General features: G+C 42.3%; 1 protein-coding gene across 10 annotated transcripts in view; it reads left to right on the forward strand.

Annotated features, from left to right (window-relative positions):
* LOC121285080 (probable E3 ubiquitin-protein ligase HERC1) overlaps positions 1-15,670 on the forward strand; it is a 436,191-nt gene that overhangs the window by 409,381 nt on the left and 11,140 nt on the right. For 9 of the 10 annotated variants that reach the window (XM_041201223.1, XM_041201218.1, XM_041201210.1 and 6 more), the window contains 2 exons: positions 11,448-11,600; positions 14,116-14,421. In XM_041201223.1, coding sequence (XP_041057157.1) covers positions 11,448-11,600; positions 14,116-14,421 — 459 coding nt within the window. Of the gene's footprint in view, positions 1-11,447; positions 11,601-14,115; positions 14,422-15,670 lie in introns of those variants that run through there. The other variant, XM_041201275.1, reaches the window with a different exon arrangement.

Below are 15,670 nucleotides of genomic sequence, written 5' to 3' on the forward strand. Positions count from 1 at the left end.
CACTTCCACTATTTCTCCAGCCTTCATATGCAAATCCCCTTTTTCTGTCCCTTTCTTTTACCGGCCCTTTATTATTTACGTGCTTATAGAAGACTTTGGGATCCCCTTTTATGTTCGCTGCCAGCCTCTTTTCATGCTCCTTGCTTTTCTTATTAGTTTCTTCACTTCCCTTTGGTCCTTCTATGTTCAGCCTTATTCTTCATTGTGTTTCTACCTGACATCTGTTGTACGCACACTTCATCCTTTTTATCTTTACCTCTACCTCTTTTGTCATCCAGGGTACTCTGGATTTATTTGTCCTACTTTTTCCTTCAGGGAATTGACATTGCCTGCAATACTTTTTCTTTGAAGGTGGCCCATTGTTCAGCCACTATCTTTTCTGCCAGCATTTGATTCCAACTACATTGGAGAGACCAAATGCATACAGGGTGACCACTTTGCGGAACACTTTCGGTCTGTCCGCAAGTATGACCCAGACCTCCCTGTCGCTTGCCATTTCAACACACCATCCTGCTCTCATGCCTAAAAATCCATCCTTGGCCTGCTGCAATGTTCCAGTGAAGCTGGACGCAAACTGGGGGAACAGCATCTCATCTCTGATTGGCACTTTACAGCCTTCCAGACTGAATATTGAGTTCAACAACTTCAGATCATGAACTCTCTCCTCCATCCTCATCCCTTTTTGATCCCCTTTTTCCAAATATTTATTTTTTAATTTTAATTTTTATATATACATTTTTCCCCCACCCATTTCTATTATTTTTTAAATGTATTTCCATTCATTGTTTTATCCCCACCTTTTAGCCTATTTTGATCTTTTCTCCCACACCATCCCCTCTCCCCACCCCACCCCCACTAGGACCATCTGCCACTTGCTCATCCTGCTTTCTACTCTTAATGTCACCTTTAGCACCTCCTTTAGCCAGTATCACCACCATCAGCACCCCTTCAACCTTTTGTTTATGGCATCTTTTGCAATCTCTTCTTTGCCTCCACCTATCACTGGCCTTCTATCCAGCTTCATCTGTCCCACCCCCGCTTAAACGGTATAAATTTCATCACATTTCTACTTCTCTTTAGTCCTGAAGAAGAATCATCTGGACTCGAAACATCCTTCTGTCCACAGACGCTGTCAGACCTGCTGAGTTTTTCCAGCAATTTTTGTTTTTATTTCAGATTTCCAGCGTCCACAGATTTTGCTTTTATCTTAACTGATTCCAACTCACTCGACTCAGATGCATTCTCATCCCATCGAAGTTGGCTTTCCCCCAGTTAATTATTCCTGCTCTGGATTGTTCTCTGTCCTTTTCCATGATTAACCTAAACCTTATGATACAATGTTCACTGGCCCCTAGAGGCTCTCTCACTGATATTTGATCCACTTGGACCAACTCATTTCCCAGAACCAGGGCCAAAAGTGCATGTCCTCTCGTTGGACTGCAAACATACTGCCGTAGAGAATTATCTTGAACACATACTTTGAAGGAACCATACATTTAGCCCCTACCATTGTCCCTTTTCCCAAAGCCCTGCGTATGTTTACTCTTAAAATATTTATGCAATTACCTTCTGAAGGTTATTATTGAATCTACTTACCTCACCCTCGCAGACAGTACATTCCTGATCATGAAAACTTGCTTTGTGAAAATGTTTCTCCTCACCTCAGGATCTTTTACCCTCATAAGAACATAAGAAATAGAAACAGGAGTAGACCAGTCGGCCCCTCGAGCCTGCTCTGCCATGCAATAAGATCATGGCTGATCTTCTAGTGTTTCGGTTTCCATATTGCCATCTATCCCTGATAACCCTTGATTCCCTTACCTAACAAGAATCCAACTACCTCTACCTTAAAAGTATTCAATGGCCCCAACTCCACTGCCTTCTGGGGCAGAGAGTTCCAAAGTTGTAAAACCCTCTGAGAGAAAAAGATTTCTCCTCATCCCTGTCCTATAAGGGTGACCCCTAATTTTAAAACAGTGCCCCCTAGTTTTGGACTCACCCACACTTTCAATCCTTTCAATGTCCACCTTGTCAAGGCCATTTAGGATCTTGTTTTCTTCAATCAAATCACACCCCACTCTTCTAAACTCCAGTGGAAAGAAGCCCAGTCTGTCCAACCTTTCTTCATAAGACAACCCACTCATTCCAGGTATCAATCTAGTAAACCTCCTTTGAACCCCCTCCAATGCATTTACATCCGTGCGTAAATAAGACCAAAACTGCACACAGTATTCGAGGTCTGGTCTCACCAATGCCTGTATGACTGAAGCATAACATCTTTACTTTTATGTTCAATCCCTCTCGTAATAAAGGATAGCATTCCATTAGCCTTCTTAATTACTTGCTGTACCTGCATACTAACTTTTTGTGACTCATGTACTAGAATATCTAGATCCCTCTGCACCTCAGAATTATGCAGTCATTCTCCATTTAAGTAATACTCTGCTTTTTTGTTCTACCTGTCAAAGTGAACAGCTCCTCAGGTTACTGCCACAGGAAATAGTTTCTCCTTATTTGCTCTATCAAGATCCTTAATGATTTTGAACACTTCCATTAAAACTCCCCTTAACCTTCTCTGCTCTGAGAAAACAATCCCAGTTTCTGTGGTCTCTTCACATAACTTAAGTCTTGGATTTCTGGTACCATGCTAGAATATCTGTTCTGAACCCTTTCTTAAGTATGGTGACAATAATCGAACATAATGGGCTGGATTTTCATGATATCGGGGAGACCACATGGAGGGTTGCAAATGGCTTCCAGGACCTAATTCCAGGATTTCCGACCCCACTCCCGGGGTTTCTGATTTTCAGAGTGCCTTTTAAGGATGCAGGCAGGTTTGGGTTGTGAGTCCTCATCCTGCACTCCCGGCTGCATTGCGGGAATAGGCATGTTCTAGTTGGGCCAGCCTTTCAAACAGGCATGGTTTGTAGCACCTCAGAGATGTCATGAACTATAGTCTGCATGAGGGGATCTTTTGAAGGGTAAGTCCTCCTCATGCCTCCCATGCCTAGGTATGATCCCCACCCACCCCCGTGGCCCCTCAGGACTCCCATGTTAAGCTATGGCACTTCCATGCCCATTTACATACTTATACACTGTATAGAACCAATGAACCCTATAGTGACAATAGGATCTGTATATTGATAACTTCCCACTTTCTTAAAAAAACATTTTTACTACAGCTCACTATCTTGCATAAATAAATATGGCTTGATTAACAGCTCTGTCTCTCTGATTTCTTCTGTCAATTACACAATGTTTTCTCTAGGGTTCAGGTGTTTCAGCAAGCTAGTACCTTTTTGGGCTCTCAGCCAAGCCTCATTATGCATTCTTGGCTTAGAGCCCAGATATCCATTAGAATACTGAAACAGAGCCGTGGGGAAAACGTTGTTTAATTGACACCTCTGACTCTCTGATCTCTTCTGTCAATTACATAACATTTATACACAAGATAAAGAGGTTTCAAGTGCTTGCCCTTTCAACTATTGATATTTTAAAGGATCTGGATGATTGACAATTTTATTGCCTCCCAGGCGGGGCCATCTCAGGCTCCACTGGCCAGAGGACAACCGCCAAGGTCATCAAGGCCAACAAGATAGCAGAGTCAGCAGGCTGTCTCCAATGCCGATGCCAAAGAGGTGTGGGGTCACCAAAATGTAGCAGCCGGAAATGGAAGTTAAAGGCACCATGAGCACAAGGGGGGCAGTTCACAGGTCATTTTCTGTTCAGTTATGTTTGGTTTATATGTCTGCTGATGTGGACATCAACACCAGTACTGGTAATGTCATTCTGCTTTCAATGTGAAATTAACGTTAAATTTACTTTAGTTCTGTTGGCCTGAGTATGCTTCACCTTTTTACTTTCTGGTGCAAGCTACACCAGTATGTAATGCTGGATGTGTGTGATTCAATACTTTATTGCAAAGGCATTGAGTGGACCTTGGGTGCAAATGAAAGGGTCATTTCAGATATCTGGGATGGAGGTGGCAGCTGTGGCATGAAGTGAAAGCAGATCTTTGGTAGCCTAATTGAAGGAATATTGGATCAAGACATCCCTGGTGTCGCTGCCTCCTTGGAGGTTACCAAGGTCTGGCTCCACGCCCTCAGGGTTCTCCTCACTGTGCTCGTTCTGACTCGGCACTGGATTCATCATCTATAGCTTGTGCAGCTGCGTCAAGAAGCCCTTCCTCCAGTGGGTCCCTCCTTGCCAATGCCAGATTGTGCAGAGCGCAGCCTGCAGCCACTATCAGTGACACCCACTTTGAGGGGTATTGTAATGCACCCTCTGAAGGATCCAGGCATTACGGAAGCGTATCTTGAGAAGGCCTATGGTCCTCTCTACCACTGCCCTTGTAGAGGCATGACCCCTATTGTAAGGCTGCTCTAACTCTGCTCTTCTCATGAGCCACCTCTTCAACGGGTAGCCCTTGTCACCCAGCAGCTATCCGTCCAGTCGGGCTGGAACACAGAAGAGCCTCGGCACCTGGGAGTGTCTCAGGCATACACGGTCATGGGAGCTGCCAGGATACCTTGCACAGACTTGCAGAATCTGCATCCTGCAGTCACACACTATCTGCACATTCATGGAGCGGAATCCGTTTCTTTTGACGAAGGCATGCGGCTGACCCACTGGTGCCTTGATGGCCACATGTGTTCAGTCGATGGCACCCTGGACACGGGGGAACCCAGCAATCACTACAAAGCCTCTGGCTCAATCAGCCTCGCTGGCCTTGTCTGTATGGTAAAGAATAAAGGTCAGTATTCACCCAAACAGAGCTTCTGTCACCAGTTTGACGCAACTGTGGAAAGCTGATTGGTAGACTCCACACAGATACCCCACTGACCCCTGGAAAGAATCAAAGGCTTAGAAGTTGAGGGCCACTTTGACCTTCAGAGCCACTGGCATGGGGTGTCTACCCAGTCGGAGCTGACCTCGGGCCCAATCATCTGGCAAATGGAGGTCACTGTCTCCCTTGAAAGATGGAGCCTCCGTCAGCATTGCACCTCAGACGTATTAAGATAGCTGCATCATTGCCTATAAACCCTGTCAGCAGAATAGTGGCCTCTTCTGCAGCCCCTTCTGCCTTGGACTACTTGTTGGCCCTGCACCCCTAGGTGTCTGCATCTCTCCTCCAACAGGTCGCTTCCCTGGAAGCTGCATAGGGACACCTGGCCTTCTGTCCCTCTCTTTCTCCTCATAGGGGGGTGCCTCCAGCAGAGACCACAATCCCCATTACCAGGGTAAGGGAAGGCTGTCTGATACCGGGAAGGGTCCACACGATCTGAATCCCCCGGAGGCCATGCAGACACCAATAAGTCCTGAAATGAAGCCTGGAAATGCTAAGATTGAAGCCCCGAACAGAGATGAAGCTGCCAAGTACCAATAAGCAACCAGCAGCAAACTATCTCCAAATATCCTCACTTCTCGCACTGGCAATGATGCTGACCCTCTTCATCCCGCCATTTTGAAATTGTCGGCTGCCCCCCTGCCCGTTTTGCCCATGCAACTAGTACAGACAACGTAAAATACAGCTTTTAACTGGCCTCATAATTGGTGATGGGCGCAACTCCGATTCCTGCTCGCACCTGCCAAATGAAATAATGCACATGTGCAATGACGTCAGGACACTCACCCAACGTCATCACGTGCTATTATACGCTCGAGCGTGTCGGGCGCGCATCCACACACCCAACAAAAAGTTCTGCCCTTTGTATTCTATGCCTTTACTTATAAAGCCAAGGATCCCACTTGTCCTTTTTAACAGACTTTTCAAAGATTTGTGTGTACACTCCCAGGTTCCTCTGTTCCTGCATCCACTTTAAAATTGTGCCATTTAGCTTATATTCCTTCTCATTATTCATCCTACCAAATGCATTACCTCGTATGTCTCTGCATTAAATTTTATCTGCCTTCTTTCCAGCCTAACTATGTCCTCCTCACGTCTCCTACTATCCTTCTACATTACCGGGGTTTGTGTCATCCACAAACTTTGAAGTTATGTTATTTTTACCCAAGGCATTAATATATATCAAAAAAAGCACTAGTTCTAATACCAAAACCTGAGAGACACTATACACTTTCCTCCAGTCCAAAAACCAACTGATCACTACCAATCTGCTTTTTGTCTTTCAACCAGTTTTGTATCCATTCTGCTATTTTGCAGTACTTTAACAAACACATTCTGAACGTCCACATACACAGTATCACCAGCACCATTACAAAAGCAGAATACTGTGGATGCAGTATGAGATCAGAAAATGCTCAAAATACTCAGCAGGTCTGGCAGCAACTGTGGAGGGAGAAACAGAGTTAATGTTTCAGGTCTTCTGAACTGGGAAAAGTTAAAAATGTAATAGGTTTTGAGCAAGTGAAAGGGAGGAATGGTATGGGAAAAAGGACAAAAGAGTAAAGCCTAGATTTTCGCTCCCAGGTCGAGAGTGCAGAGTCGGGACATTTCCCCAGTCCGTAAACCTGACCTGAGAGAGGGTGCGCCGGGAGCTGAAATTTTTTTCCAGGATGGCAGGGTTTTCTGGGAGTTGAGCCTGGTGACCTCAAAACGAGTGTAGAGGCTGCTGGGTGCAGATGCAGGCTGGGCGTAAGGTGCACCAGAACTTTGTTTTTTTTAAATCTTTGACAATAGAACAAAAAACTTCCCTCCCGCCCTCACACCCCCTCACCCACACATTCCCCATTACCCATCCATGCCACCTCATGCCCTGTACTCATGCCCCATGGCCCCCATACACACCATGCCAACCTATGCCCCTATATCTACTCCATAACACCTCATATCCCCTCCATGCCACCTCATGCCCTGTACCCATTGCCATGGGCCCCCATATCCTCCATGCTAACCTATGCCCCTCAACCCCCATGGCCCTTTATAACCCCATGCCAACTTAGTTCCAACTCATGCCAATCCATGCCCCGCTACCCACCACCCTTTGCCCTTATATCTACCAGATCAAATCGCCCAATATCCACCATAAGCAGACCTCAGGGCCCATGCAGAGATGAAATAAAATGAAGTTCTCAGTGTCTAATGTAGACCACTATATTAAGAAAAACACTTATTCAGAAAAACCCATTTACTATATTCACATTCCTTCAACTGCATAATGCCTGAGAACAACAATTTTTTTTATTTAAGTGCATAACCTCTTATAAGAACAAGCACTGGAATTTATAGTCTCATTACAAAGAGTCTATAACCACTTTGAGCTGTGAATCAAGCTGTGAAATGCCAGGCACCCTACTGTGTTAATGGATAGTTGTGAAATCAATCATGCAACACTAATTGAATAATAGTAACCCTCCAGACTTACATCAACAGACAGAGCAAAATAATTTTTTTTTAAACACTGGAGACAATTTTTTTAAAGATTTAAAAGGCAGGATATTTAAATGTCTTGATAGCTTGTCAGTTGCCTTTGACAGCTCATTTTGTCACCTTTGACAGTTCTAATGAGCTGGACAGCTAATGAGTTTATTCACTTTTCGTGCACATTCATGCCTACTTTTAAAAATCCCAAAGGACACCTTACCTCGCCCAAAGCTGTCCTGGGACTATATCCAAAAGAGTACCCTATCTTTCCAAAAGAATACCCATCTCCCCAAAGAATGCCACAAAATTCAGACCTGCTCCTACCAGGTCTAACCTGCGCACGCATGTCTCACAGTCCTGGGCTACCAAAATTAGATGAGTGGAGGCAGCTGCTGATTTATATAGGCAACTGCCTCTACAAATCGTGCATCCACAAATTCCACACCCATTTCCTACCCGGCAAAAATGGTAGGTGCCGTGTTTGGAGAGGCTTTCCATTGTGGTGAAAATCCAGGCCCTAAGTCTGATAGGGTGGAAACAGGTGGGATTAAAAGACAAAAGGCTTAATAGTTCTCAACAAACGGGAGTGTTAATGGCACAAGTTAAAAAATGTATCTAGAGGAGGTATGAATGGCAGGATCCTTACTAGCTGCTATCTGATAGTACAGAAAAGGAACTAAGAGGGAAACAAGATTAAAAAAAAACAAAGCTGCAAAGAAAAGCAAAATAAAATGGGAACAGAGGTTACAATCTAACAGTGTTGAACTCAATGTTGTATCCAGAAGGCTATATAGTGCTGAGTCAAAAGATGAGGTGCCTTTCCTTGATTTTGCCTTAAGCTTCATTGGTACACTGTAACAAGCCATAGATAGAAAGATCAGAGTTGCAACAAGGTGAAGAATTAACACGATAGGTGACTGGAAGCTCAAAGTTATACTTGCGGACTGAATGGAGGTTTTCCGTAAAACAGTCACCCAGTCTCCATTTGATATCCCCAATGTAGAGGAAACCATATCATGAGCAGCAAATACAGTAGACTAAATTGAAAGAAGAACAACTAAATCAATGTTTCACCATTTTATTTCATTTTTCTTTGTTGGTTTTTGTTTTGTGTCTGTGGTCTTTCTCTCTCCTTTCCTTTGCTTTCATATGGCAGTTATTCAAATTCCTGCCATTCACGCCTTCTCTAGATACATCTTTTGTTTCTTTACTTGTCCCATTATCACTCCCTTTGGCCTTGCACCATCAACCCTTTTATCATTTAATCTCTCCTGCCCTCCAGGCTATTACAGACGTTCCCTTTTGTTCTTCTCCTTATCCTTCCCTCTTTCACCTGCTCAAAATTTATTACATGTCTAACTCTGCCCAGTTCTAATGAAAGGGCATTCATCTGTAATGTTAACTCTCTCCACAGATGCTGCCCAACCTGCTGAGTACTTTGTTATTATATCATTGTTTTAACTTATTCTTTCATGACATGTGGGCATCACTGGCAAGGCCTTGATTGCTCATCCTTAATTGCCCTTGAACTGAGTGGCTTGCTAGGTCATTTCAGAGCAGTTAAGAGTCAAACACATGCTGAAGATCTGGAGTCACGTGTAGGTCTGACCAGGTAAGGACAGCAGATTTCCTTCCCTCAAGGACAGCAGTGAACCAGAGGGTTTTTATGACAATCAGTGATAGCTTCATGGTCACCATTACTGAGATTAGCTTTCAATTTCAGATGTTATTAATTGAATAAAATTAATGGTGCGCTGCCATGGTGGGATTTGAACCCATGTTCCCAAGCATTAGCCTGGGCCTCTGGATTACTAGTCCAATGACATTACCAACACCATCAACTCCCTGCACAACCTAGATCAGTCTGTTACTTTACCAAAGATCTCAATCAAGTCAGTCAAACACAATTTCCCTTGAACAAATCTATGCTGTCTCACTTATTAATCCATATTTTTCCAAGTGAGAATTTTGTCACAGATCATTTGTCAAAAAGTTCCTTCACCCCCGACATCAGGCTAACCATTTGTAGTTGCTGGGTTTATCCCTCTCCCTTTTTTGAGCCAGTGTGTAACACGTGTAATCCTCTAGTCCTCTGGCAGCACTTCTATATCTATCCCTACAGAGATTCTGTTGTGAAAGAATCAAACTTCCCAAACAACCTCAACATGGGCAAGATTTTACTTTTTAAAAGTTTTACTGTAACGATCTAACCAAAATCAATGTAAATTAACAAGCAATTCGTATCCCTTATGAATGATGAATTATACTTTAAGTAGCCGATACAACAAAGCACACCCGCTGAACTGTCAAAGGCCTGTTAAGGCCATTAATGATCTAATTGAAGTACTTGACAGGGCTGCCCGTGCAACCTTAAGATTGGCGGGCAGGCGAAGAGCCCAGGCGGCCTTCACATTTTTCATGGAACCTCATCCATGGGCGGGATGAGGTTTCATGAAATGTTTATTAATTAAATAAAATGTGTTATGAAAATTCATAAACATGTCCCAGCTCATGTAACAATGTCACATGAGGGGACATATCTGAACAATTTTATTTTTCCTTTTTTCTAATTTTCCAAAATGAAATTAATCTCCCTGAGGCACAGAGCTGCCTCAGGGAGATTTCTGCGTTCTTCCACTTGCATGCGCAAACAAGCGCAGGTCCTGACTCTCCCTCTTTGCCCCGTCCGCACAGGTAGCACTGAGTGCTTCAGGGTGCGCGTCACACAGGGCAAGTCTTAATTGACCTGCCCACGTAAAATGGCAGTGCGCAGCTGATCGCAGGCACCGATTGGCTCCGCACCCGCCTGCACCCGCTCCCTCCCAGCCTGCCCAATGGGGAGAAAATTCTCCCCAGAATTTCAGCTCCTTTATTCACACAAGAGCTAGGCCCAAAGTCCAAAGCAATAGCAAACTTACCACCCCCAGGCTCCACTGATACAATGGACACCAAATGGCACACCTTTACAGCACTGCTCCTGGAATTAGCTTTTTTGGTCTCCTTCTCCAGTTGTGCCATGACTTTCCACCTTAGTGGTCTCACAATCATAGCTTCACAGCCACTGCCCTGTTCACTTTTTGCTGAAAAACCTGATTTTTTTCAAGATCTCTGTTTATTCTAACCAATGGCTGAGAAATGACCTGTTGTTTTCTCAGTCAGCTTCCATTTCCCTGACAGCCTAAGCCACAGGCTGATTTCTCAGATGTTTGATGTCACAGCCATGAAATCGATTTAACCACCCCCTCCCAGAAACCTGGTCTTGTTTTCTGTTTAATTTAGTGACTGGCTCAAACAACAAAACAGGCTTTGAAGCTATAGTCAGTGCAGAGAGCAGCTTGCAAACTACCAGTTTCATCACAGTAGCCAGAGCCTCAACTGCTTGCACCCTTAATTCCTTCAGCACTTAGGATACATCCCATCCAGACTAGGTGACTTTACTACTTTGAGCACTACATATTCTTTAAGTACCTCGTCCCTGAGTTCTAACTTATTCAATTTATCTTCTCTTCCCTCTTTTGCTATAACGTTGGCATCATCCTCTTCTTGTGAAAACAGATGCAAAGTACTCATTTAATATCTGAGCCATACCCTCTGCCTCCATAAGATCATTCTTTAGGTTCCTAATTGGCTCCACCTTTCCTTTGACTACCCTTTACTATTTATTTGTTTACAAAAGACTTTTGGGCTCGCTTTTATGTTGACCACTAACCCATTCTTACATATTCTCTTTGCTCCTCTTATTGTTTTTTTTTTCATTTTTCCTCTGTACTTTCTGTCTTCAGTTTCATTCTCTACTGAATTATGAACCTGTCACTTATCATAAGCTGCCTTTATGATTTCATTTTAATCTCTACATCTTTCGTCATCAAGGGGGCTCTAGCTTTGGATGCTGTTTGTTTCCCAGGAATAAATTAATTAATTACACAGATGCTTACTGTGTATACTAATCCAAATTAATTTTGTGTAATTTTATGCAACTTTGCTCATATTGTCCATACATTATACATCAACAAAAATAACTTAAGCCTTAGTGTTGAAAGAAAGGTTAGCATTTGTTCAATGAGGTTAGGCTGAATATTGTGATCACTCTTTCTAATGTTATTTGTCTTGAATTGTTTCCTAGATGATCCCTTTGGATTCTTTTGTCGGCCAGAGTTCAAATGGTAAGGTTGTTCCAATAATTCCTGGAGGAAGTAGTATACCTTTGACTTTTGGAAACAGGAAGGAGTATGTAGAGAGAGCAATTGAATATAGATTACATGAACTGGATCAACAGGTGAGTGTCAAAACCCTTTAAAACAGTTTTAATTTCTATGTGAAGCTGTAAATAGTGAACTTAATTATGCTCCTATCCATCTGCTATCTCAAAATGATCTCTTGGATCTTCATCAAATTTGATAACTACTGCATTCACCAAACTCTCGAAAATGATAATGGCAAGAGGTTGCCTGATGGTCTGTATAAAAAAACACTGCTTTGTGTAGAACTGAGCCGTGGGGATTAGGAGGCTCCAAGGCTTGAACCCATATCGATGCTGACTTCACTGGTTAACACCCCAGGCACTTGTAACTGGATTTCATCGCTAGCTGTATCTAATCACTGTCTAGTGATTTCTGTTGAAAATGTGCATTTGTTGTGTGTTTATGAATGATCAGCAAGAACAGATGAAGCTCATTATTTCATGGATATCACCACCTTTTTGAGTAGCTTTCTGGCACCATCACTTGAATAAAATTAGAGGTGTAACACTGGAGTGGCTGTAAACATTTAATTTTATATTGACAACTATCAGCACCAGGCAAGAGAGAGGAAACTTAAAAGGAAGTGAGCTTGCTATGAGTAGTTATCTGCACACCTAATAATTTTTTGTAATACTGTCCAGCATCCCTGGCTTGTATATATTTGTAACATCTCATTGTAAGGAAGTATTGTCATCAAAATAACTACATAATGGGAGAGTCCAATTGTTGAATAGTCTTGTGGCATTTAATCATAGTTGTCAGTAATTCAAATCTTAGCATTCAATAAGCAACTACTATTGAAAATTAAAATAAAAATGCTGGCGATACTCAACAGAACTGGCAGCACCTGTAGAGAGAGAAAGACAGAGTTAACTCTTCAGGTCATCGACCTGAAACATTAACTCTGTTTCCTCTCACTACAAATGCTGCCAGACCTGCTGAGTATCTCCAGCATTTTCCGTTTATCTTTCAGATTTCCAGCATTCACTATTGTATTACTATTTGAAATTAATGTGATCGATTGATATTTTGATTCCTTTTCACATTTATAACATTAAGCACTTGTACTTTGATAATCAGCATATTCCAGCCTGAATTATATTGCTGTTTTCAAGTGCATACCTTGATCCTGATTTTGACAAAATTCAAATATGACGTCCCAGGAGAAGCCCGCATTTGGCCCGATGCTGCCTCAGTCCCTGAATCCCCTGCTTAATGTAAATCTGTATAATGAGATCTGAACCTATTACAAAAATGGAGTAAGTAACATTCTCATCCTAAGATAAAAGTAAAATACTGCGGATGCTGGAAATCTAGAACAAAAACAAAAATACCTGGAAAAACTCAGCAGGTCTGACAGCATCTGCGGAGAGGGATACAGTTGACGTTTTGAGTCCGTATGACCCTTCATCAGAACTAAAAAATATAGAAATGAGATGAAATATAAGCTGGTAGAGGGGAGTTGGAACAGGTAGAGCTCGATAGGGGGCCAGTGATAGGTGGAGGCCAAGAAGAGACTGCCGAAGATGTCATAGACAAAATGACAAAGGGGTGTTGACGGTGGTGATATTACCTAAAGGATGTGCTAATAGGGACATTAAGGGTAGCAAGTGGGACAAGCTAGTGGCAGATGGCCCTAGTAGGGGGGGGAAGGGATCGAAATGGGCTAAAAGGTGGAGGTGAAACAATAGATCGAAATAGATTTAAAAATAAGTGGGAAAAGAAAAATATACTTGTAAAAAAAATTATAAATTATTGGAAAAAGGGGAATCGAGAAGGGGCTGAGGATGGAGGAGAGAGTTCATGATCTGAAATGTTTGAACTTAAGTTCAACAATTTCAGATCATGAACTCTCTCCTCCATCCCCAGCCCCTTCTTGATCCCCCTTTTTCCAATAATTTATAATTTTTTTTTACAAGTATATTTTTCTTTTCCCACCTATTTTTAAATCTATTTCGATCTATTGTTTCATCTCCACCTTTTAGTCCATTTCGATCCCTTCCCCCCGACCCCACCCCTACTAGGGCCATTTGCCACTAGCTTGTCCCGCTTGCTACCCTTAATGTCCCTATTAGCACATCCTTTAGGTAATATCACCACCGTCAACACCCCTTTGTCCTTGTGTCTATGACATCTTTGACAATCTCTTCTTGGCCTCCACCTATCGCTGGCCCCCTATCGAGTTCTACCTGTTCCAACCCCTCTCTACCAGCTTATATTTCATCTTATTCCTACATTTTTTAGTTCTGATGAAGGGTCATACAGACTCGAAACGTCAGCTGTATCGCTCTCCGCAGATTTTGTAAGGTATTTTTGTTTTTGCTCTAACCTTCTCATCCACTACTTTAGAATTAGATCTTTAAGTTTTCTCCAATTCACTAGATGAGTTTGTATTGCTTTAAGAAAAGGTTTTAGAAAAATATTTGTTTCATATCATTTAAAAAATAAATATTTTACCATATATTAACCATGGTTTATTTGCACAAATCCCAGTGACAAATGAATTTACAATGTGTTAACATTTTCCCTGTGGTATTTGATCATTTTCAGGTAGCAGCACTCAGACAGGGGATGTCTGCCATTGTCCCTGTACCTCTACTGTCTCTCCTTACAGAGAAACAACTTGAACAGCTTGTATGTGGGATGCCAGAAGTGAACGTAGATACCTTAAAGAAAGTTGTACGTTACCGTGACATTGTCGAAAACCATCAACTACTGAGTTGGCTATGGCAAACACTGCAAGAGTTTTCTAATGAGGAGAGGGTGCTGTTTCTTCGTTTTGTCTCTGGTCGCTCCAGGCTGCCAGCCAACCCTGCAGACATCACACAGAAGTTTCAGATTATTAAAGTGGACAGGGTAGGTATTCTGCATTGAGAAACTACATTGATGACTTCATGTGATTGTCTTTTAACTAAACCTCTTAAGTTTGAAAGCCAATATAATTTGGTGCTCAGATGTGCCTACAGTATATATTGGGGAAAAAAAACGATCTTTGTGCCCTAAAGCTTAATATATTGCAAAGTTTGTGAGCACTAAAATTCATTCCTTTATATTGGATTCATTAATGCATTTTCTTTCTGTTCTCTTGTCCTCCTATCAGTTGGCTGTTTTTTTTTCTCCTCACCTTTAATGACCTTTAATTTTTCCCAGGATATATCCTGCTGGTTGTCTGTCAGATTTTGAGAGAATCTGGGCTGAAGTGACAAAAATACTGTCACACTGAAAGAACAAAGCACGCTTCTAATAGCTATTACTTTTTTTTAAATTCAGTCATGAGATGGCTGGGCCAGGCCAGCATTTATTGCCCTTGCTCAGAGCATTTGAGAGTCATGCAGGGTAGCAGATTAGTATTAACAGCTATTGACAATGGTCGTCAGACTTTTAATTCCAGAATTTTATTGAATTTGAATTTCACCATCTGCCACAGTGGGATTGGAACCCAGGTCCTCAGAGTATTACCCTGAGACAATACCACTGTGCCACTGGCTCCCCTATTTTATTGACGGCTGTTGCTCACTTGTCCAGCATTGTTATATTTACATAGCAGTCTAGCTCCAACCCAATTAGGTCCCCACTGTTGATTTAAAATTGAAGATAACCTAGCAGGCTTGTTGCAACAGAGTGAACTGTTAGTGATTACCAACTACAGTGCACATGCAATGTTCCGATTACAGTTTCTGAAACTATGGATTTAGTGATTTTAAAATGCCAAATTTTGGTGAAAGATCAACAATGATGTCTTTGGGATGGCTGGAGAGTGAAGTAATACATTTAATACATAATTACCTGGAAAAACTCAGCAGGTCTGGCAGCATCGGCGGAGAAGAAAAGAGTTGACGTTTCGAGTCCTCATGACCCTTCGACAGAACTTGAGTTCGAGTCCAAGAAAGAGTTGAAATATAAGCTGGTTTAAGGTGTGTGGGGGGTGCGGAGAAAGATAGAGAGAGAGAAGTGGAGGGGGTTGGTGTGGTTTTAGGGACAAACAAGCAGTGATAGAAGCAGATCATCAAAAGATGTCACCAACAACAGAACAAAAGAACACATAGGTGTTAAAGTTGGTGATATTATCTAAACGAATGTGCTAATTAAGAATGGATGGTGGGGC

The sequence above is a fragment of the Carcharodon carcharias genome, chromosome 1 (assembly GCF_017639515.1).
Source record: "Carcharodon carcharias isolate sCarCar2 chromosome 1, sCarCar2.pri, whole genome shotgun sequence".
Taxonomy (NCBI): domain Eukaryota; kingdom Metazoa; phylum Chordata; class Chondrichthyes; order Lamniformes; family Lamnidae; genus Carcharodon; species Carcharodon carcharias.